General features: G+C 40.9%; 1 protein-coding gene and 1 long non-coding RNA gene across 11 annotated transcripts in view; both read left to right on the top strand.

Moving 5' to 3' along the window:
• LOC140482257 (uncharacterized) overlaps positions 1 to 15,976 on the top strand; it is a 225,447-nt gene extending 209,471 nt beyond the window's left edge. The window contains exon 3 of the long non-coding RNA XR_011961696.1: positions 15,893 to 15,976. This is a non-coding gene — a long non-coding RNA (uncharacterized lncRNA). The remainder of the gene's footprint in view (positions 1 to 15,892) is intronic.
• Positions 15,977 to 16,381: 405 nt separating this feature from the next.
• LOC140463633 (LIM domain-binding protein 2) overlaps positions 16,382 to 24,443 on the top strand; it is a 298,470-nt gene continuing 290,408 nt past the window's right edge. For 5 of the 10 annotated variants that reach the window (XM_072558233.1, XM_072558399.1, XM_072558483.1 and 2 more), the window contains exon 1: positions 16,382 to 16,809. In XM_072558233.1, the coding sequence (XP_072414334.1) occupies positions 16,678 to 16,809 (132 nt within the window). In that variant the 5' untranslated portion in view covers positions 16,382 to 16,677. The remainder of the gene's footprint in view (positions 16,810 to 24,443) is intronic. The other 5 variants (XM_072558320.1, XM_072558040.1, XM_072557954.1 and 2 more) reach the window with 2 other exon arrangements.

The raw sequence follows: 24,443 nt of genomic DNA, 5'->3' as shown, positions 1-24,443 counted from the left end.
CATTCAACCCCCGCATCAATTTTACTGAATCATCCATTAACAACATCCTGGGGATCAGCTTGGACCAGAACTTAACTGAACCAGCTATGCACACACTTTGACTTGGTAATTGGATAAACTTATAGAGAGATGAACTAGCTGTTGAAATAATAGAGTAGTTGGAATTGAAGCATCTTATTCAGAAAGAGAAAAATGAACTTTGTGCACCTACCGCACATCTCCTTACTGGGACTGATTGAAATTTAACATGGAAAGTGCAAATCCATCAGCTGACAGAAATTTTTGTTTCATAATGTCAATTGTAATATTTTAGCAACAGCATACGAAATCAGGCAAGGGTCAGAGGTAATTAGTTTTGACTGTACAGATTCAGGAAAAGTAGAGAGTTATTCCCTAATTTGTCAGTTTTTATAATGTTGTAAAACATTGTGACAAAACTGCTCCTTGAACAAGGTTATGGTGTCCTTGGCTTTTTTTTTCCAGAGAGGTCATAAACAATACAGACTCCTAAAAGTCTGGAGGTTGAAGGGCTTTAGGGCCAATTTGATACTAGCTAACAGAGATTGTCTCAGGCAGAAGGCTTTCAAGTTAAAAAAAACACTTGTATGATATAAGGGGAATGGCCGGTTCTCTCAGCTCAGCTTTTCTCTGGTTTGGTTCTTTTTTAAAGTGTGAAGAAAGGCTGATGGACCCACAGAAGCAGGTCCAGGGAGGTACTCTCTCTGACTGCTGTCCTGTAAGAACCTGGGCTGGATTTTGTCTTTTGTGCCAAGGGTGTTTATGGGGATTGTTGCAAGTATTTGGAACAGCATCATTAACTTGGGATAGTCTGTTAGTTTTTCAGATAGGATAAGTTATTTGGTATTCTGCTTTCTGTTGTTTGTGTTTCATTCAGTCATCTTGTCAATGAATTCTATTTTGTTTAAACTGAAGTGGTTGGACCAGCTGATTCTCTCCTGGAATACCCACTTTACACTTGCTTAAAACAATGAACAAATTTTACTGAACTACTTTCTTGGACTGTTTTGATGGGTCTGTCCTGGTCCATAACAGACTGGGGGCTCTTTGTTCTATAGTGCTAAATTGGAATTAGGGTTGTTGGACTCGAAGGCAGCGAGTGGTAGGTGTTAGTGTCTTTTGTTCCTGATGATGAAGTTGGTTGGTTTAAACAGTGCTTGGGATAGCAATGGCTCTTTTAATCACCAAGACTTTTCTGGGAGTGGAAGAAGTGACTTCAGGGGTTTTGCAAAAGGTGATTAAGGTCAAACTGCTGGAGTTAGCCAACAAGCTGGAGTTGGAGCTGCCTCCTTTGTGTGAGGAAAGGGGAGATAATCACAACAACAGCTCAGCATTTAAATTTGCTGGAAACACCATCAGAATCTTTGGAGATGGCTAAAATTCAATTGAAAATGAAGCAGCTAGAGTTAGAGGCATAATGAAAGGAATTAAGATTAAAGTAGAAGAAAGAGAAAAGGAGAGGGAGAAAGGAAGAGAGAGAGTTTGAACTTCACAAATTGCCACTTAGACAGGAGTTCAAAAACTTATTTTCTGAAGTAGGGAGAACTCATGTGGAAGAGCAGAGAGTTAAAACGGCGAGATTAGCAGCTGAAATGGCTGGTGATTACGAGTTAGTCCATAAAGCAAAGTTTGGCTTCCACAATCAATTTCAATTCATGAAGGATAGAAATTGGGGAAAAGAGAAATCCTCATGTGGAAAAAGAAAGGTAGATCTCGGTGAAGATCATAAGGATGACTTACCACAAGGTAAATAGGAAATCCTTGAAGGGGACAGAGAAGTTAAAAAGCTCCAGTGTTTTCACCGCAATAAAAGTAGGCCACATGCAATCACAGTGCTCGTGGGTTAGGAGATGCACTGGGAAACCCAATGTAGGAAAACAGGATAAGCCGGTGAATTTTGTTGGAGTGGGAACAGAAAGCACAGTGAAGGCTAGAAAGCTGCACCAGAATGTACTAGCTGGTTGGAGGTTGGTTAAGGAGGAAGTGCCAGATTTTCTTAAACTATATACCTGCAAAGGGAAAGTTTATTCACATAGGCGAGGAGCAACAGGTAAAGAGATTACAATATTAAGAGACACTGGATTGTCTTAGTCTGTGATGCTGAACATTGAGGAGAAATGTACTTCTGAAGGACTATTGCCAGAAAAGGTACAAGTAACGGGAATTCACGGTGAGACAATAAGCGTTCCATTATGTAAAGTGAGATTAGAGTGTCTGGTGAAGAGTGGAGAATTCTTGGTAGGAGTACTAGACAAACTCTCAACCCCAGGAATATAATTTATGCTTGCTAATGATATAGCTGGTTCACAGGTAGAAGTGTTGCCTACTGTGGTTGAAAAGCCAGTTGAAACTCAGGCAACTCAACTATCGCAGGACACATATCCTGGAATTTTTCCTGACTGCGTGATAATGAAATCAGAAAGTCACGAGCTGAAACAGGAGAGATCAAAGAGTACAGATAAGCAAGTTGAAGTGGAATTAACAGAGATCCTGTTTGATCAGATGGTTGGCACAAACCAGGAACAAATAACGACAATGCAGACATCCTTAGCTCAGATAAATTAACTGAGTTACAGTACAAAGATGAAAACTTAAAGCAAATGTATCAAAAGAAAAGGAATCCGAATGTACCCCTGAATGTTGCTATCTTAAAAATGATGTCGTAATGAGGAAATGGAGACTCTCACATACTCAGATAGATGAGAAGTGGGCAGAAGTTCATCAAATCATATTGCCAGTGGTGTGTAGAAAGGAGGTATTGCGAGTGGTGCATGAACTACCATTTGGAGGTCATTTAGGAGGGAGGAAAACACAACCTAAATACAAAACCAGTTTTACTGGCCTGGGCTGCACAAAGATGTGGTTGAATTTTGCCCGACATGTCATACATGTCAAGTAATTGGAAAGCCACAGGCAGTAATAAAACTTGCACCTTTAATACCTAATACGACATTTGACAAACCTTTTACAAGAGTCTTAATTGATTGTGTTGGTCCCCTACCTCAAACAAAAAAGTGGGAATCAGTATTTGTTAACAATAATGGATCTGTCGACTCGATTTCCAGAGGCTATTCCAATACACAATTTCACCACTAAAAGGATTGTAGAGGAGTTACTCAAATTTTTCACTAGATATGGACTACCGACAAAGGTACAATCAGATCAAGGGTCAAACTTCACACCTAAATTATTCAAGGAAGTTACAGACAGTTTAGGAATAAAACAATTCAAATCTACTGAGTACCATCTAGAATCGCAAGGAGCACTAGAAAGGTGGCATCAGACATTCAAGACCATGTTGCGGGGGCTTATAGTCAAGATTATCCGGATGATTGGGATAAGGGAGTTCCATTTCTGCTTTTTGCGATCAGAGATACACCAAATGAACTGATGAAATTCAGTCTATTTTAACTTAGTTTTTGGGCATGAGAAGATAGTTGAAATTGATTAAGGAGAAATTGGTAAGTCAGGATTCAGAGAGAGCACCTATTCGGATGATGTGTTAAATTTTAGGGAACGATTAAATAGAGCTGGGATGTTGGCTTGACAGCATTTATCACAGCATTCAATGAAAGAGGAAGCAGACAAGAAATCAAAAATTTGCAATTTTGCTATTAGGGATAAGGTATTAGTGTTACTTCCAGTGATAGGTGAACCTTTAAAAGCAAGGTTTAGTGGACCTTATGAGTTGAAAGGAAATTTAATGGGGTGTATTACTTGATCGGAACTCCAGACAGAAAGAAATCTCAGAGTGTGTCATGTTAATCTGCTCAAAAAGTATTTTGACAGGGAAGGAAAGCAAGAGGCTAACCGAAAGGGTCAATTCCGGATTACCCAATTGTGTCATGCATATCGATGACCTGATGATTTTTAGTCACACATGGAAGGAACATTTACAACATTTATCAGACTTGTTTGATCGACTTCGGAATGCAGGCTTGCAGATAAACCCGGCTAAAAGTGAATTTACCAAAGCCCAAGTCATCTTCCTGGGCCATGTTATTGGACACAGAGAAATGACCCCATGGGATGCAAAAACAAAGGTAATTGGGGAGTTTCCCATACCACCGACAAAAAGAGCAGTACTAAGGTTTCTGGGATTGAGTGGATTTTATTGAAAACTTGCACCAAACTTTAGCAGTGCGGCTGCTCCACTCACTGAATTGCTAAAGAAAGGCAAGCAGCGTCAGTGGACAAGGGACTGTCAGAAAGCTGTGTTAACTATTGCCCCGGTATTAGCTACACCTAATCACACAAAGCCATTCAAGGTGGCTATCAATGTGAGTGAAGTGGGTGTCGGTACTGTGCTCTTGCGAGAAGACGACGTGAATTGAGAAAGACCTATTGGGTATTTCTCCAGAAAGTTGAATGTCCATCAGCAAAACTATTCAATGGTTAAGGAGGAGACTTTGAGCTTAGTGCTGGCATTGTAACATTTCAGTGTTTATATTACCCGTAATGTACCTGAGACAATCATTTACACTGATCTTAGTCATAGAGGCATAGGGATGTACAGCATGGGAACAGACCATTCAGCCTAACCCGTCCATGCTAACCAGATATCCCAACCCAATCTAGTCCCACCTGCCAGCACCTGGCCCTTATCTCTCCAAACCCTTCCTATTCATATACCCATCCAAATGCCTCTTAAATGTTGCAATTGTACCAGTCTTCACCACTTACTCTGGCAGCTCTTTCCATACACGCACCACCCTCTGCGTGAAAAAGTTGCCCCTTAAGTCTCTTTTATATTTTTCCCCTCTCACCCTAAACCTATGCCCTCCGGTTCTGGAATCCCTGACCCCAGGGAAAAGACTTTGCCTATTTATCCTATCCATGCCCCTCATAATTTTGTAAACATCTATAAGGTCACCCCTCAGTCTCCGACGCTCCAGGGAAAACAGCCCCAGCCTGTTCAGCCTCTCCCTATAGCTCAAATCCTCCAACCCTGGCAGCATCCTTCTAAATCTTTTCTGAACCTTTTCAAGTTTCACAACATCTTTCCGATAGGAAGGAGATCAGAATTGCATGCAATATTCCAGCAGTGGCCTAACCAATATCCTGTACAGCCACAACATGACCTCCCAACTCCTGTACTCAATGCTCTGACCAATAAAGGAAAGCATACCAAAAGCCTTCTTCACTATCCTATCTACCTGCGACTCTACTTTCAAGGAGCTATGAACCTGCACTTCAAGGTCTATTTGTTCAGCAACACTCCCTGGGACCTTACCATTAAATATATAAGACCTGCTAGGATTTGCTTTCCCAAAATGCAGCACCTTGCATTTATCTGAATTAAACTCCATCTGCCACTTCTCAGCCCTTGGTCCATCTGGTCAAGACCCTGTTGTAATCTGAGGTAACCCTCTTCTCTGTCCACTACACCTCCAATTTTGGTGTCATCTGCAAACTTACTAACTGCACCTCATATGCTCGCATCCAAAACATTTATGTAAATGACAAAAAGTAGAGGACCCAGCACCGATCCTTGTGACACTCCACTCCAAGGCCTCCAGTCTGAAAAACAACCCACCACCACCAACCTCTGTCTTCTACTTTTGAGCCAGTTCTGTATCCAAATGGCTAGTTCTCCCTGTATTCCATGAGATCTAACCTTGCTAATCAGTCTCCCATGGGGAACCTTGTTGAACGCCTTACTGAAGTCCATATAGATCACATCTACTGCTCTGCCCTCATCAATCTTCTTTGTTATTTCTTCAAAAAACTCAATCAAGTTTGAAACATGATTTCCCATGCACAAAGCCATGTTGACTATTCCTAATCAGTCCTTGCCTTTCCAAATACATGTACATCCTGTCCCTCAAGATTCCCTCCAACAACTTGCCCACCACCGAGGGCAGGCTCACCGGTCTATAGTTCCCTGGCTTGCCTTACCGCTCTTCTTAAACAGTGGCACCACGTTTGCCAACCTCCAGTCTTCCGGCACCTCACCTGTGACTATCGATGATACAAATATATCAGCAAGAGGCCCAGCAATCACTTCTCTAGCTTCCCACAGAGTTCTTGGGGAAATCTGATCAGGTCCTTGGGGATTTATCCACCCGTACCTGTTTCAAGACATCCAGCACTTCTGCCTCAATAATCTGGACATTTTACAAGATGTCACCATCTATTTCTTTACAGTCTATATCTTCCATATCCTCTTCCACAGTAAATACTGATGCATAATATTCATTTAGTATCTCCCCCATTTTCTGTGGCTCCACACAAAGGCCACCTTGCTGATCTTTGAGGGGCCCTATTCTCTCCCTAGTTACCTTTTGTCACTAATATATTTCTTAAAACCCTTTGGATTCTCCTTAATTCTATTTGCCAAATCTATCTCATGTCCCATTTTACCCTCCTGATTTCCCTCTTAGGTACATTCCTACTTCCTTAATACTCTTCTGAGGATTCACTTGATCTAGCCTGTCTATACGTGACATATGCATCCTTCTTTTTCTTAACCAAATCTTCAATTTCTTTAGTCATCCAGCCTTTCCTGACAGGAATATACTTTCTCTGGATTCTTGTTTTCTCATTTCTGAAGGCTTCCCATTTTCCAGCCGTCCCTTTACCCGCGACCATCTGCCTCCAATCAGCTTTCAAAAGTTCTTGCCTAATTCCGTCAAAATTGGCCTTTCTCCAATTTAGGACTTCAACTTTTAGATCTGGTCTATCCTTTTCCATCACTATTTTAAAACGATTAGAATTATGGTCTCTGGCCCCAAAGATCTCCTCCCCCCCCCCCCCCCCACTGACACCTCAGTCACCTGCCCTGCCTTATTTCCCAAGAGTAGGTCAAGTTTTGCACCTTCTCTAGTAGGTACATCCACATACTGAATCAGAAAATTGTCTTGTATGCACTTAAGAAATTTCTCTCCATTTAAACCTTTAACACAATGGCAGTTCCAGTCGATGTTTGGAAAGTTAAAATCCCCTACCATAACTACCCTATTAATCCACTGAAGTTTGTGGAGAAATTTAGATGAAGCTTGTTGTGTTAGCTATTCAATTTGAGAACTGTGCATGTGGCAGGACGAGAAAACGTGATTGCCAACGCATTGTTGGGACTCAAATGAGAAATGGAGGCGCTCAGTGGCAGGAGTACAACAGATTAAAACAGAATGTAGTTGTGCATGTTTGCACATTTATAGTCAATGTAATGTATATGTGTATATTTTAGAGTGGTAACAATTTTAAAGGGGTTTTAAAATGCAGCCATCTTTAGATATTGATGGTTTTTTAAAGGGGGGAAGATATGACGAAGGCTGCTGCTTTTACAAGGTTTTGCTGTCCTTGGATTTTTTTTCCAGAGAGGTTGTAAATGATACAGACTCCAAAAAGTCTGGAAATTGAAGGGTTTTCGGGCCAATTTGATAATAGCTAACAGAGACAGCCTCAGGCAGAAGGCTTTCAAGTTTAAATAAAAACACATATAATGAAAGGGAAGTGGCCAATTCTCTCAGCTCAGCTCTTCTCTGGTTTGTTTTTTTAGCAGAAGTGTAAAGAAAGGCTGTTGGACTCACAGAAACAGATCCAGGGTGGTACTCTCTCTCTCTGACCTCTATCCTCTAAGAACTTGTGTTTGATTTTACCTTTGTGCCAAGGGATGTTTATGGGGATCGTTGCAAGTATTGGGAACAGCATCATTAAGTTGGGATAGTCTGTTGGGTTTTTGGATAGGACGAATTGGTCGGTATTCTATTTTCTGTTGTTTGTGTTTCATTCAGTAATCTTGTAAATAAATTCTGTTTAATTTAAACCTAAGTGGTTTGACCAGCTGATTCTCTCCTGGAATATCCGCTGTACACCTGCTTAAAACAACTAGCAAAGTTAGGGTCTAGGCTACCTTCTGGAAATGTTTTGAGGCGTCTGGCCTGGGCCGTAACAATATTCATTTACCAGCTTTGACAGCATTCACTTTGAGCAGAATAATTCAAGTATAAAGGAAATAGCTACCAGTTGCTAATTAACAGATTTCAACCAGTCTTAGACAAATGGTAATTGTTCAACTCTCAATTCACCATAAAATGTCTGTGCACAATGTCACTGTAGATAAATTTAATTTGATTTATTACTGTCACGTGTGCAAGCTATGGTGAAAAATGTTGCCTTGCATGCTTTACAGGCAAATTGTACTACACAATTGTATCAGGATAACAGACAGTGCACAATACAATGTTATGGCTGCTGAGAAGATGCAGAGAGAGATTAATATTAACATTAAAGAGGTCCATATCTATTAACATTAAAGAGGTCCTCCCTCCCCCAATCAGTTCAATGGGATTGACACAGCAAGCACTTGCTATGTCCACTCCCCATTAAGGAGACTAGGTAGCAGCATAGCGCATGTGAACCCCCACCCCTGCTGCCCCCAAGCCTGTCCAACATGCCCCCCATCCACCCCACCGACCGTTTTCCCCCCTCCCCCCAACCTCCAGAGCCACCGGACTAGACACCAACAGCAGACTGCTACTGCCTTTGGGGGCTTGAGTTTCAAAATAGTGTGCGCACGCACACACCTTTTTGACAATTCTACCTTTGCCCTGTTCAGGACAATGTTAGAGAGATTATCTGGGGAAGGGGGTTTAGGGTACACCCCTGTGTTGAACTCCAGGGAAAGTGTGTGGAGAGAGAGAGAGAGAGAGAGAGAGAGAGAGGGTGGAGGTCAGTCATTGGGAGACAGTGCCTGGGCTCCCATCGATGGCTAGGACTGTTTTCGGCAGCATTTCAGTAAGCCGAGTTCATTTTAAATCATTGTAAACAAAAGACAACATCAGTGTTGAAACACCTCTTTGATGTAATGTTTCTATTAGGACCTTGAGATCTTCTTCGGATAATCCGGAATTTGGATAATTGATATTTGGATGGTCGAGGTTCCTCTTTGTAAACCTTTGTATCTTCTGCCTGATTGAAGAGGGTGGAAGACCGTACAACTGGGGTGGAAGAGGTCTTTGATTATGTTGGTTGCTGTCCCGATGCAGCGGGAAGTATAGATAGAGGTGATAGATTGGAGGCTGGTTTACGTGATGGACTTGGCTGTGTTCACAACTCTCTGTAGTTTCTTTCGGTCTTGGGAAGAGCGGTTGCCATTCTGCGCCGTGATGCATCCACATAGGCTGCTTTCTAGGGTGCATTTATAAAAATTTTTAAGAGTCTTTATGCACATGCTGAATTTCCTTAGCCTCCTGAGGAAGTACAGCCATTGCTGTGCTTTCGTGCTTGTAGTGTCAAAGTGGGTGGACCAGGACAAATTGCTGGTGATCATCCCTTTCAGGAAGTTTATGCTCTTGACTATCTCGACATCAGCACTCTTGTTGCAGACAGGGACGTGGCCTCCACTCCATCTTCCATTTTGCTGACATTGATGGAGACATTGTTGTCTTTACCCTATGCTGTTCATCGCTTTCCTGTGTTCTTTCCCGTCGTTGTTTCAGATCTGACCGACGACGGTGGTTTTGTCAGCAGAGTTGGTGCAGAATTTGGTGTGTGTATAACGATTATAGAAAGGGGCTGGGTATGTAGCCTTGCCGGACACCGGTAGGGATGATCGTGGAGGTTGTCAATAAATAGGAGTCTGGTGTAGGTATCCTTATTGACCAGATGTTCCACGGAGAGTGGAGGGCCAACGAAATGGTGTCTGCTGTGGAACTGTTGCATTTGTTGTTGAATTGCAAGAGATCAGGGCAATCTGGGAGCCATGACCAACCCCTCGAAGCACTTCATAATGATGGATGTCAGAGCAACCGGGTAGTAGTCATTGATTTTTCTTTGGCACTGGGATGATGGTGGTCTTCTTGAAGCAGTTGGGGATTTCAGATCCAAGTAAGGAGAGGTTAAGGATGTCTGAGAATATTCCTGCTGGCTGGTCCAGACAGGATCTGAGTGCACAGCCGGAGACTCAATCCGGGCTGGTCACTTTCCATGTGTTCACTCTCAAAGGTCAATCTAATATCTGCAGCGGTGACCTAGGGTGCATGTGGATCCAAGGCTGATGGGACAGCTGATATCATTTCCAATATGCTCTTCCATTCAAAGCTCATGTAGAATGCATTGGGTAGGAATGTACTGTTGCCCACGATTTTCTGTTTGAGTTTGCTTTGTAGCCTATTGTGTTGTGTAAGCCTTATCATAAACGACAAGTGTCCGTGTGGTTAGTCTGGGTCTCAAGCTTAATTTGGTATTGCCTCTTGGTGTCTCTGATGGCCTTGCGAAGGTTATACCTGGGATTCCTGAATAGGTTGGGGTGGCCTGACTTGAATGCCTCAGACCTAGGCTTCAGGAGGGAGTGGATTTCCCAGTTCATCCATGGTGTCTGGTTGGGGAACGTTCGAATTAACTTCTTCGGCACACAGTCAACTGCAGACTTACTAATGAAGTCTGTAACGGTAGTGGCATTCTGATTTATGTTGGCTGCTGAGATTTTGAATATGGATCAGTCCACCGGCTCGAAGCAACTCCATTGCCTCTGACTAACACCATTACTTTCTATACTAGATCCTCATGCTTCAAGTTCTGTTTGTAAGTCAGGAGGAGGAGCATAGCACTGTGGTCTGATCTTTCAAAGTAGGGAAAGGAGTGGTAGGCATTTTTTACAGTTGTGTAGCAGTGGTCAAGGGACCGCTGGTGGGGCAAGAGATGTGTTGGTGGGAGTTTTGATCGCACATTCTTGAGGTTGGTCTGGTTGAAGTCACTGGCTACAATGAACAAGACTTCAGGGTATTCTGTCTCAAGACTGTCTATAACATTGTATATCACATTCTGTTGATTGTTTTCCCCAATACTTGGGTGTGTGGTGCTTCAACAGCTGCTGATTGCTTCTGTGTTAACAAGCATGGTTGGTACAGAGCACTGGATAGATGAGCTCAAATGGCCATATCTATATTCTCGATAGTGTCTTCCAGAAGCTGAACTGCAATCGTGAGTTTCCATTTCACTGATATAGGAAGTAACCACTTCCTGCATATGGACAAATGAGCACGATACATCATTAAGAGCAACTGGTTTGTTGAGCTCCCACACATGCACAATTCCTGGGTCAATATAGTTGGGTAGTACCTCCTCACAGCCAGAGCATGTGTTGCATTTGGATCAAAAAGGGAAAACATCAGACTCACTCAGACATTAGTCTAGGAAGTGACATTCATCATGCTTCTCTAGTAACTGTTTAAAAGATGGAAGACAGATCTGAGCCTGAAGGCAGCAAGTGAACTTAATTATATGGGATAGCGGTAGTTAGAACCCCATCTACATTCCTGTCCTTTTGATTATCAACTGAGGCTCTTAAGTAATCGATTAATGACCATTTAAGAACTTCAGTTTTATCTGGGCTGCATTTGTTTCAGCTTTAGACAGGATGAGAGGGTGACCAGTGCAGGCAGGCTATGAGTTTGGGTAAGGAGGATGTCTCTCAATCTGAACTAATTTGTTAATGATCAAGAAATGGGAACTAGGATAGGGGAATGGCTGATGAGAGCAACTCATACTCTAGGTGTCCTCTCCCTGGGAGAACTCCTCTCACACACCACTTACCATTCCCATGGGTGGTCCTGGGAGTCATGTTGGGCGTCCAAAGGATGTTGCTGTGTCTTTGCCATGTTGTGGGCCTGCTGGCATCTCCTGGTGACTGGGACTTTATTGTCAGGGGTCCTCTTCCTTGCAGAGAGCTCACCAGCAGACAATCTGCTGCCTAATTGCCAGAAGCTCCAGCAAGCATTTTCACTGTCGTGTGTTGCAGATTTGTCTCCTTGAAATTCTCCTCTTTCAGATTAAATTCAAAAATAGGAAGATCCTGACCATGGTCTCTGCACCAGCTGCAAAATGGTCTCAGTGCTTGAGTAGATTGACTACTCCAAACATCTACTACTGTCTGCGACTTCAAAAAAACCACCTAATTTGTAGCCTATTCCTGATTTTTGCATCGTTTAAATCATTGCTCCCAAAATTTGAAAATTGGTGTGTGTGTGTGTTGGAGGAGCAGAGTTAAGCATAGAAGGCATGTATGGTGTAGTGGAACTGACTGTGGTCACCTGACCTGAAATGTTGACTCTGTTTCTCTTTCCAGAGATGCTGCCTGCTGAGTTTCTCCTGCAATCGCCTTGTTTTTGTTTTCAGATTTCCAGCATCCACAGTTCTTTGCGTTTTGTGCTTTTAACTCTAGGTTGTGGGGAAATAAATAGAAGGACGACATCAAAAGGCAAAATTGTCTTCCTCCAGACTTTTGAATTCTTGATATAACTTAATAACGATATGGGCTTTAGCAAAAAATATTGTATGAGATTGATGGCAAGGAGCTTCCTGCTGTCAAGACCAAAATATATAATTTTTCACCAAGTGTTGAACAGTGAGACAAGATTCGCACTTGTGAGCAGCAAGAGGCCTATTTGCATGTATTATCATAAATTAACATCTCCTCATTGCATCACCTACCCTCATTGATATGCGGTTTCCCCATTCTCCCACCCACTGCAAAGACAGTGACAGTTCCCAACATGAAAGTCAGAGCAGTCACCTGGAGACTCCAGCTTGCTATGTGCTCCTCTGGATTTCCATCAGTCATTAACATCTCAGGGCATATTCCTTGGGTAGTGACCATTCTCGACTCCTCCCAGCCCAGGTCCCTGTTGGTAAAGGAGGTGCTATTTACTCTCTATCTGCCATGTCTGGGAAAAACTGTAAATGCAGCTGCAGGCTCCAAGATGCACAGCTTAGCTTTGAAGATGGCATTGACACCAGGAGATCCCAGCAGATGGGCAGTACTCCACTTGTGGCAAGTGGGAGAACTCATTGTACTGTGCACAATGGCGGGGGGGGGATAATGATGTGAGTTTGGGAAAATAACACAAGATAGCTAACTCGGGCTCGTGGAGAGAGACCCTGCATGATTGGCACTTAGCTGTTCTTTGGGAAGATTCAGTTCAATGTCTCAAAAGAGAGCTTCACAAAAATATCTAAATTTTTGTGTTGACTAATGAGAAAACTTGAAGCTTAAAATACAGGAACTGTCTTGGTTAGAATTTGTTTGTTAGAATTTCAGAATTAAAATTGGTCTTTGGTTCTTAAATTGTTTGGTCGGAAGGCTTGTTTTCTATGGGTTATTAACCCCTACCTGCCCACACCCAGTTAAACGTTACCAGGTAATCTTGATGGAAATATAATGATTTTTTTCAGAAAGTAGGTACCTTTTTATTTTCTGATATCAGTGAGATCAGTAAGCCTGACCTCCACCTACCCACTTCAGTTTGTCTATCTGTGTGAGGAATGCAGAATGAGAGAGAGAGAACAGTAGCTCATGGAAAATACTTGAGGGAAGCCGGAGAAAGCAGGAATATTGGGAAAACACATAACAATAATCTCAGGAGCCTGTTGAGAGTGGATCTCGGAGATTTCAGAAGCAAGGAGAAAGCAGAAGCCTACGAATGCATGATCAGAGATGAGGAAGAGCTCAGAGAGAGAGAGAGCAGGAACCCAAAGCATGCAGGAACAGAGAGAATGTAGAAGTCCAGAGGAGAAGCAAAGAGAGAGCAGGACAGTGCATCTGGGTTGCTGCTTACTGTTGATCATGGTGCACACCAGGGAGCAAACACAGACCAGTGAATGTTGGAACTCAGAGATTGCAGGAATCTGGAATCAGCAAGAAGCAAAAAGCTGAGGGAGCCAAAGCCTGGATTGAAGAGGAGCCCAGAGAGAGGAGGGAGTTTCCCATGTCACCGATCCTGGATGGAAGACGGACTCAATGGACCCATTTTGAGATATGCGGTCTTGAAATATGCTTATGATATATCATTTAGGCTGAGTTAGTTAAGAGTTGAATAAGAAGAGCACAAGTGAGAGAAAAGGAGGAAGTATTTCCAAAAATAGTGCATCAGTAAAAAGAGCAGCACAGTGGATTTGTGGTTAGCGCTGCCATCTCACAGCACCAGGGACCCAGGCTCCATTCCAGTCTGGGGCGATCGTCTGTGTGGAGTTTGCGCAATCTCCCCGTGTCTGCGTGGGTTTCATCCGGGTGCTGTGGTTTCCTCCCACAGTCCAAAGACGTGGAGTTTAAGAGGATTGGCCATGCTAAGTTGCCCATAGTTTGCAGGCTGAATGGATTAGCCATGGGAAATGCAGGGTTACAGGGATGGGGTGGGTCTGGGTGGGATGTTCCTTGGAGATTCGATATGGACTCTCTGGACTAAATGGCTTGCCTCCACACTGTAGGGATTCTATGACAGTATGAGTCAAGACAATGTAAATGCTTCCTGTATTCCATTGTGGACAACTGTATCTTCTGGCATTTTACAGGACATCAAAAGCCTTGAATTTTAAAATAAATAAATAAACTAATAAAATGTGAATGCCATGGAAACAAATTTCCCCTTCAACTTGAAACTGAGTTTGTAAAAAGCTGATCACCCGACTGCACAAAGCTAAACCATCTATCCAGTTTCATTCACTTACCCTGACAGTTTCATCATGTATTTTAACCAGTGGGACTGTTCTCCAGTATATTGTAGGCTGTCCTTGTTAATTGTGAAAGAATGGAGATTTTAAAGCGGGGGTAACATTCTCATCATCATCTGGTCCATAATACTATATCTTTCCTCACCACCACACCACATGGATTCTGGAAATTGGCTGGTAGGAAGTTGGATGCAGGAGTATTTGTAGGTTACACCAAACTTGACTGTTCATCAGAAGTACCACAAGTTATGTTTGTATAAAAATGTTAAGTTTGTTTGAATGCTAATTATCACTTCTCCTGAGCAGATTAGATTACCTACAGTATGGAAACAGAGCCTTTGGTCCAACAAGTCCACACCAACCCTTTCAAGGGTAACCCACCTAGACCCATTCCCTTACCCTATATTTATCCCTGACTAATGCTCCTAACACTACGGGCAATTTAGCATGGCCAATTCACTTGACCTGCACATCTTTGGATTGTGGGAGGAAACCGAAGCACCCGGAGGAAACCCACGTAGACATGGGGGAGAATGTGCAAACTCCACACAAACGATCGCCCGAGGCAGGAATTAAAAGCAGGTCCTTGGCGCTGTAAGGCAGCAGTGCTAACTACTGAGCCACCACGCTGCCCCAGAAGAAATGTTGAAGATAATTTAGCCTTTTTCTTATTAATAGGTTTGGCAGACAAAAGGAAGAAATGCAATGGTATTCAAAATTATACATTTCATAAAATGAACCGTATTGTTTAGCAACAGCACACAAGGGGCAGAAATGCTTTTAATTGTACAGAATGTGTAAACAGAGCTCTTGATTGAGTTTGATCCACTTATAGATTGGAATGAAATCACATGCAGTCATTAGAATAAATATTTCTGGAGTAGATATTTGGAGTTTAGGGTAGCAAGTTTTTGATAATGATAATGAAATGACATTGCAGAAGTAAAATGTTTCCAACAAAATACAGGCCACTAAAGAAGTGCTCACTGAAGAAGTTATGCTATCTTATTTATATGTTCCTTTGGAAATAATCTAATAATGTGTTTCACTTTCTGCACTTGAAACCCTGTCATTTTACTTCACATATGAATCAACCCAATCTATGTTGCAATTCGAGCATAATAATGGGACTGGTATAAGCTGATTTTTTTAAAAAAAGAGTAATTGGAGGGAGCAACTTGGTATGTCATTGTTCTTTTTGTAATATATGTGCACTCAGATGTAAACAGAGGGTCAAGACTCCATGTAGCCATGTGACCTCAACAGGAAAAGGGGAGGGGGTGGGGGGGTCACTTGGGGAGGCTCACTCTGGCAGTGACTATTTAAAGTATATGAACTCAAAGAGTTAATGAATGTCACTGCATCAGCATGTTATGAAAAATGGAACATTATAAACGCTTTAATATATGATTTTAACTTTTAGATTAATTTACCACACAATCATCAAATAGTCACATAAGTATGATGGATGTTATTCCATACCCCCCAGGAGGCTCCCTGTTACTGGTAAAGTATAGCTTTCTTATATTAACATAAAAATTTATGAAGAGGAAATCATTTCTGCTTGTCTTTGGAAAAAAATTCAAAACTTTTGTAAACAAAACAATTTGTCTCCTGAGAGTTGTCTAACAAAGTACAGTTACTCATTGTATTCTTCAAAAAGATGTATTTCTGTTCTTCCACCTCTTCTGTAATTCTAATTCTATTCTTAGGTGTTTAACACTTCAATTTAATTGCATGGTACAGTCAATGTTAAGGATGCTCTTTAAAAGAGAGTGAATAAATGTGCTGTTCAAAGTGTTGACATTAGAAAATGCAGCACTGCAGTGTGGAATATTCCTCGCAGGAGGTATTTTAGTTCAGGCAGCTGTTCAACCACCTATATGCTAACAAGTCTTGCTGCCAGGTTCCTGAGGGGTCCTTGCTGGGAAAAATTAAAACCAAACCTCAGACCTCTCTGTCAGCTTGAAGAATTATATTTTTGCCAGTCTTTGGAGCGGACAGGAAATGACCCTTTCACAAACTGATTTTTTAAAAACAAGTTTTTCTGCCTAGAGCTATCCAGTCTTTCTCTTGCAGTAGAGGGCTCCCAGAGCATTTCCCAGTGTGTTCTGCTGGTAGCTTGCCTGCACTGTAGCCTAAAGCCCATGTGCACTGTATGGATGTTGATGTTACAGTGTGTAGTTTAATTCTCTGCAAGCATCCAAGATGTCCAGCACACCTCATGACCCTTTCTATTCCTCTCCTTTTGGACCATTTTATAGGAGGCACACGCCATACGTGGTGCAACCAGACTATCGGATATATGAGCTGAACAAGCGACTGCAGACTCGCACGGAGGTAAGTCCTTCAGCTTTTTGAAAATAGCACATAGTACTTCAAATGTGGCTTTGGGATAATTTCGCAGCAACTCATTACGCTGCTTGAAGTATTCCATTTTATGGAGAAACACATAGCTGTGATTATTTTTGTAATTAAATAATGTGGCCTCATTATCTCTTGATGCAAATTAATTGTTTAACTTGATAAAAGCTGCTGCTTCTTTGCAGAATTTAATCAAGCCAAGAAATAAGGCATTTTGTTCCCAAGGTTGAACCTTTTAACAGGAAATTTTCTTGATTTGGGGAGTGGACGGGTGTTTGATGGTTAGGTTTTTTTTAATGGAAAGGAACTATCCCACATTACTCAAGCGAAACGTTTTAATTTATATTTTCTTTGGAAGAATACCTGTGTTTCCACTGAAATTATCACAAGCAACGCAGTGGGAGCATTTTACTAGATCAGTGACAGCTGGTTGTCTGATACTTACTGTAAGTAAGAGGTGCTTGGAATGGCTCTCACTGTTGCAATAGGGAGAGTAATAACAGAGGTTGAAATGGAAGTTACTCTTTCCTATTGTGCAGCCACCAAGCTCAGTTAGTTAAATTTAAGGAAGTGACAGGGAATTTAGAAGAAACCAGCAGATCTGTTAATTAAGAAAATCAGACTGTCATCAGTGCCTTATCAGACAGTTGCTCATAAATTCACCTTTTATATTTAAAGGCACATGAGATATTTATTGCAAAACTGAATTTTGCAAGCAAAGAAAATTACATATATAAAGCCATGTTGTGTAGATGCTAGTCTGTAATCGGAGTTGATAACAAGTTCAGGTACTGATTACAATTTTGACACTGAATAAATCTTCAGTTTTTATTGCTGTTGGATGCATTCATGTCCAGTGACAGGATCTTCATGCTGATATTTTAAAAAAAAGGCAGGCTTCTCTTTCTCATTACACAGATTATACGACCAGTCAAAGCCGTAATAGGAAAAATGCATTGGAATGAATTGATGAGCTTTAGTGAAATTTAGACGCATCTGTTTGGTAAAAGTGAAACATTACCAGAGACCTTTTTGCTTTTACAATAGTAAAGGTTACCTGAAACAGAGTCTGTGTGTACAATATTGTTTCTGCGAAGTGGTTAATATTCTGTACGCAGCTGCATTTACAGCTCTTAATGTGATAGGAACAGCCTCCATAGTTTTAACATTTTCAAACTGCTGATTTTTGTTGATGCTGGGTTGTCTTCTGTTTTGTTTATCAACTTTCGAAAGTGCCGTTTCCACTATTTGCCTCTGCATTTTTAATATTGAAGCCTTGATTTAAGCAGAGTGAGTAGTGAGCATCTCTAACTTCAGTGTTGAAATAGTTTGTGCACTTTGATTTCTATATTGTAAATGGAAGCATATGTTTTGTGCCACATTCTTGTTATTATAGAAATATTTAATGTTGTAAATGCCTGTCTTTCTCTCCCCAAATGATTGTTCTGATGTTGTCGAAATTTACTAATTTCTAGGAGTTTAAGTAGAAAGATTACTGCATGAAAGCTGAATTTTCTCTTGACACATAGTCCATGAGATATGCATGTTCACTTTGGCATGCACATGCATCAAAGAAACATCTAAAACAAAATGTAGGGAGTACAGTAGGTATCACAAATAGTTGCATTTGTGTTTGCTGTGAATTGCAGTGCCAGTGTTGGGAGCGTGAACAGCAGTTAAGAGGTGTTGATGACAGATTGCTTTTTATTCTCCTTCAGGCTAAACAAAGTGATGGCCAAGTTCAGCAGTTCCCAAAGTACAAATTAATAATTATTCAGCAATTGCATCAATCTTACTAAATGTAACAGATTTAATGAGCTTGCTTTAGTTCAGATGGTATTTAATAAACAATCAGGAAGAAATGAATGTCGTATTTGCATGATTATTGCTTAGTGTTTCGATGGCAATTTTATCATGAAGAGATTAAAAAGAACCAGGTTTATATTTTATTTTAAATTTGAAGGGTAAGTGGTAACAGTACGTAACAATGCTTATGCTCCTCTAAAACATGAGCTTTTAGAGTTAAAATCTCGACAGTAAGGCAATACATTATTTCTTTTCTGTTTTTTTAAAAAAAATCTGCCACAACTTTGTGCTCTGAGAGTCAGTTAGGTTAAGCCTTTGTCAAATGCTTTTCTTTCACCAGCTCTGCTGCTCGCTTCCATCAAAGGTGATTGCTGCATGAGTGCTATAAGGTCCCAAAATGCTGCTGTAGATCTCTTCGATTAGTAATTGTAAATATATGAAGTTTTGTGGTCTCTGTCCAGCTCAGGACAAAATATTCTTAAACACTTATTCAACACTGATTTCTGTTAGTTGGGCATTTTCTTTGCTCATAAAAGACAGAGCACAGCCCACAATTTCGAACTGAGGGACAGTGAATGGTTGGAAGACAAGTTGCTCTGAGTTAGGGACTAATGTTACGTTTTGGGGAAATTCATACTTTGATTCAAAATCATTTCATTGCTGACCTATGACTTCATGCGTACCCTGTAAAATACATACTGAAATAATGCTCAGTAATATGGAATGGCTGCTGCCTCATTTTTGAGACAAAACAGGACAAAACATGAGATGCCCCACCCCCCCCTTCTATTTTTACCTGAGACACATGCCCAATTTTAATTATTTGACTAAGTTAAGATCCTGCCATTAATTCTATATTTATTTGATCTTGGGATATGCATCATGTTGTGCAGGATTACAATTGTAGCTCTTATATTTCTACGCTCAACGTGGTGTGGGCCACTTCAAAAATAATTTTGACCCAGGTCGCTAATGGTTATGGGATTGGAGTCACTTGTAAGGTGGTTAGTAATGAAAGCTAGGCAGATTCTCTTCCCCGAAGAACCTTTGGTGAACCAGATTAAAACGGTCTCATTTTATAAAAAAAACTCTTTAGTTCCTCTGACTCCCTCGTCAACAGCGGAAAAAAGTCATTTCCAGCCCCCTTCAGTTCTGAGAAGTTATATTGGATTCCAAGTTGTTACTTTGTTTCCTTCTTCATAGATGCTGCCAGTTCTGCTGTTTCTTCTTGGTGCCAACATCTTGTTTAAATTTAGCATTAAAATACTTTATTTTTACAGTCAGTTCTGCTATCATGTATGTTTCTTCAACGTGAGTTGGCTTTAACGGCCTTGAAGAGTTCAGAACGTTATCTGTAGAACATGAACTTTTCTTACCTGTATTGGTTATAACACGATTCTGGCTCCATTAGTTTAAATGACGTGGCTATTGTGCAATTTTCTTATGACGCGAGATCGCACGAGAATGAAATGATCGCGTTATATCAGAACCAACTGTATAATGTTATCTGATTTATTCCTGGTTTTTTTTCTAGTACCTGTCCACAGATTATTAGGTTCACAGAATTCAGTTTCACACCATGCCTTGATGGGCTTTCAGCTCATGACGTTTGCATTGCAAACCCACAGGGACTGCATGGTTAGTTACCTATGAAGTCAATGTTTCATCTGGATTTTAGAATCCTAATAAAGCCAGGCTTTTTTTTGGTAAGTGCATTGAACGCTAAGATGTGGTGAACTGGTTGGCCTAGTGAATGACTCTCTGGCTTTTCACCAACCTCCAATTCAAATCTTACCTCTTTGTTTGATTTAAGACTCCCATGTGCACTAGGATTTGGTCAGCCTGGTTCCAGCTCCTGGTGGGCATGGCCATTCAACACAAAAGTGAGAAGTCACAGAGTTGAAGAAATTGTACTATGGCGTGTATGGTGTGAGCTGTTCTGAGTTTGGAATAAATTGATTTGTTTGGGCACTATAGTGTTTCTTTATTCATGCACAGAATGTGGGCATTGCTGGCAAGGCCAGCATCATTACCCATCCTAACTGGTCTTGAGAAGGTGGTTGTGAGCTGCTGCCTTGAACTGCTGCAGTCATGTAGTTTTGGGTACCGCAACAATGCTTCCTGGGATGGAGTTCCACGATTTTGACCCGATGACACTGAGGGAACGGTGATATAGTTCCAAGTGTGGATGATGTATGTCTTGGCGCAGGTTGTGTTTTCTTGTAGTTGTTAGAGTTCTTGGGTTTTGAAAGTGCTGTTTAAGTAGCCTTGGGTGAGTTGTCACAGTGTATCTTATAGATGGTACACACTACTGCCATTGGTTGTCTGTGGGGAAGGGAACGAACATTAAAGGGTTGGTCAGTTGGGCTATTTTGTCCTGAAAAGTGTTGAGTTCATGGAGTGGTGATGGAGCTGCACATATCCATGCAAGTGGAGAATATTGCACTGCATTCCAGACTTGTACCTTGCAGATGGCGAGTGGATTTTGAGATGACAGGAAGTAAGTTACTTCCCACAGAATTCCAGGTCTTTGAGTTCCTCTTGTGGCCACAGTATTTATGTATCTGATTTCACGCAGTAGCTGGTCAGTGGAAAACTCCATTGAATGTCAAAAGATGATAATGGGATTCTGTCTAGTTGGATATGGTAATTGTGATACTTGTGTGGTATGACTGTTATTTGCGACTTGACAATGTTGGCCTCTTGATGCCTCACTGGATAAAACAAAGCCTTGATATCAAGAACAATCAGTGTCACTTCCTATTATAGGTACTACAGTTTTATCCACATTTGGACCAAGGTTGTATTGAAGTCAGGAGCTAGATAGACCTGGCGGAACACACACTTATTATCAGAGAGTGGCTTATTGTTGAGTTGGTGCTGCTTGACAGCACTGATGAAGATACCTTCCATTAAAAATACCTTCCATTATTTTGGTAATGACTGAGAGTAGATGGTGGTAAATTAATGAGCTTGGTTGAATTTGACATACGTTTTACAGTGCATCGAGTTGTGATTCAGTCTGTTGAGTGCTTCTCTTGGGTATAGTTGTAAGGCTTCCAGAGGATTAGGAACCTCACTATTCACAGTTAACAATGCCTTATTATAATACTTAAAGAGTCAACTCTACTCCTTGAGGTAGGGGTGATTGCCTGCTGCCTTGGCTTGTTTAATCTGGAAGGAGAAAGTGAGGACTGCTGATGCTGGAGATCAGAGCTGAAAATGTGTTGCTGGAAAAGCGCAGCAGGTCAGGCAGCATCCAAGGAGCAGGAGAATCGATGTTTCGGGCATGAGCCCTTCTTCAGGAAGCCCTTCTTGTTTAAGCTGGAGGCTGGTGAGCTTGAGACAAGATTGGAGCAGACCAAATCCCATTTTTTTTTGCTGTTTAACTTTCACCTTGATTATTTGAAATGGAAAGGATTCCTGCTTCCCAGCTCTCAATCTGTCTCCTCGTTGTATGCAATAATCTGAAACGAGTTTGTAAAGCCCAAACCGGAAATAGTTTACTTGATCACACCGCATGTGCAGCCACATGACTCTTTAAGGTGTTCTTCCTCTTCAAAGCAAGTATAATTACTTCTAGGCCCTGGAGTCATGACAATACCCAGACAGATAAACTTGCCTGCAGTACCTAGAGGACTAAGAAAGACAAGTCTTTGTGAGTTTGGAGTTAGCTGATCCAGGGTCATAATTTGGCTTGATTGAATCCAACTTTTGTTTGGTTGTCTACTACATTAAACATTTGAGATTCACCATTGTGTCTCTCTCTCTCTCTTTTCCAATGGTCTGTAAAACAATATTTTAGTACAGTAATTTAGTAAATTCATATAACAATTCAGAGTGTAATGATTTTTGTAGCTCCATGAAAACCAGTACAGTGAATGAGAAAGTGTATAAATTGATTTGAAGTCAGTGTGCACATGCAGAGTAGAAGGAAGGAACAGCTCCAAACATATTTGAATGTGCTGATTGCATATGAGTGATGAAACTATAGGTGACAAAAGCACATTTGCCCTCTTCAGGAGAACATCTCGGAAATAGAAGTGCAGTTGTATTTCGCCAGTGTTACTTCACACGGATCTAGAAGAACCAAAGCAGTTTATACCTACGCAAGCTCATAGATCTGCAGAAGCAAAAGTCAAATGATTTCTGAAGTTATCAGAATCATAAGTTCCAAAGTATTCTTGAATCGTTTTTAAAGTCACATAAGACTTGGCAATCACTTTGACACTGCCATCGGTATTCTGTATGCAGTTGACTGAGAGTAGACGGTGGTAAAGTAATGAGCTTGGTTGAATTTGACGTACGTTTTACTCTGCATCGAGTTGTGATTCAGCGTACAGTTGGTCTGTATGTTGAATGTGCCTGTGTTTTGTGTTTCTTTTTGTTCTATATTTAAGGCAAGTAAGAGTTGGTAGGAATGGAATTTCAAAATGTGATAACCAAAATAATAGGGAGAAAAAGAGGTGCAGCCATGGCATTGTTATAAGGAAACAATTTAACCTAAATTGTTGAATCATTTTCCTGTTGGGGTATAAAAATAATGTTTTGTTCACTAAAAGCAAAGGCTGAAATAAGAGTGTCCTTCTGTTATCTGCCCCACCCCCAACCACACTGGTGAAAAGTCTTATACCTGCATAAATCAAATTGACTTCGTGGGAGAATCCAGCATTCTATTCAGTTTTGTCAAAGCAGAGAACCACATTGATGTAATTGATGTAAATTACATTGAGTTATTGATGTAAATTATAAACAGTCTTGCCTCAGAGGAGGGAAGGTGGAGGTCCCCTCAGTACATCCTATCCACTCCCTGCCCAATCTGATCTAACCCCTCTAACAAGTTCCTAATGTTTTCTACATTTCTGCCAGTTTCCTACCCTTTCCCAAGGTTATCCCATGTCCTCACAACTTTGAGCCTAATTCATACCATTTTATGTTAAGCTTTGTCAAATGTCTTTGGAAACCTTGTTGTATAGTATTGCAGGATTTTCTAAAAATCCACTTAAGTTGCCAAATCCTCAAAGAGTTTGGTCAGACAGGACAATGTTCTTTCAACGCTATTCTAACTGCTGGTTGCTAAATTATGATTCTACAGCTGATCATGAAGTTTCCTCCTGAATATTTTTATTATTTATCATTTGTTGAAATAACTGTAATGACTCTGTAGTTACCTGTGTCTGTTCAATAACTTTTTTTGAATATAAGCATCACATTATCCTGTATCAAATTTACAATGCCATTGGCTCTCTTAAACTTATTATCAATACTATAAATCTCCCACTTCGACTCCTTTGGTAACTGGGATTAATTTGATGTATCCCTAGAGATTTATTTGCATTTAGTTAAGTTGGTCTGTCTAGACCTGCCAATTTTGTTACATTCAAATCATTATTTTTGTTTTGGTTTACCTTTGGGAAGGGTGTCATCCTTATGTCTTCCTTGTAAATATTTAAGGGAAGTGTGGTAGATGTGCCCTTGAAAAATGGAAAGGAGCAGTATCCTTGCAGATTGAAATGCAATAATTCTCATGTTGATTGTGTTGAAGATGGGAAAATGCAAGGAAACTATAAAATACCTATAAAATTGTTAAGTCAGAGCATTCTGCAAGCTAACAGTGTCTGTCAGTGAATTTGAGACCTATAAGTACCATCAGTGTTCACTTCTGAATATTAATAGTGGGTGGGCATTGAAAGCATATTCTGAAAGCTACCTAGTATATGTCCTGCCCAAAAGTATTTCAGTTGAGTTTTAATGTCATTCAAGTTCAATGTGACAACTTTAAGTGTTTCCATATAGTGGACAAG

This window comes from Chiloscyllium punctatum, chromosome 1, assembly GCF_047496795.1.
Source record: "Chiloscyllium punctatum isolate Juve2018m chromosome 1, sChiPun1.3, whole genome shotgun sequence".
Classification (NCBI taxonomy): Eukaryota; Metazoa; Chordata; class Chondrichthyes; order Orectolobiformes; family Hemiscylliidae; genus Chiloscyllium; species Chiloscyllium punctatum.
This window is presented reverse-complemented; position numbering and strand designations above follow the sequence as displayed.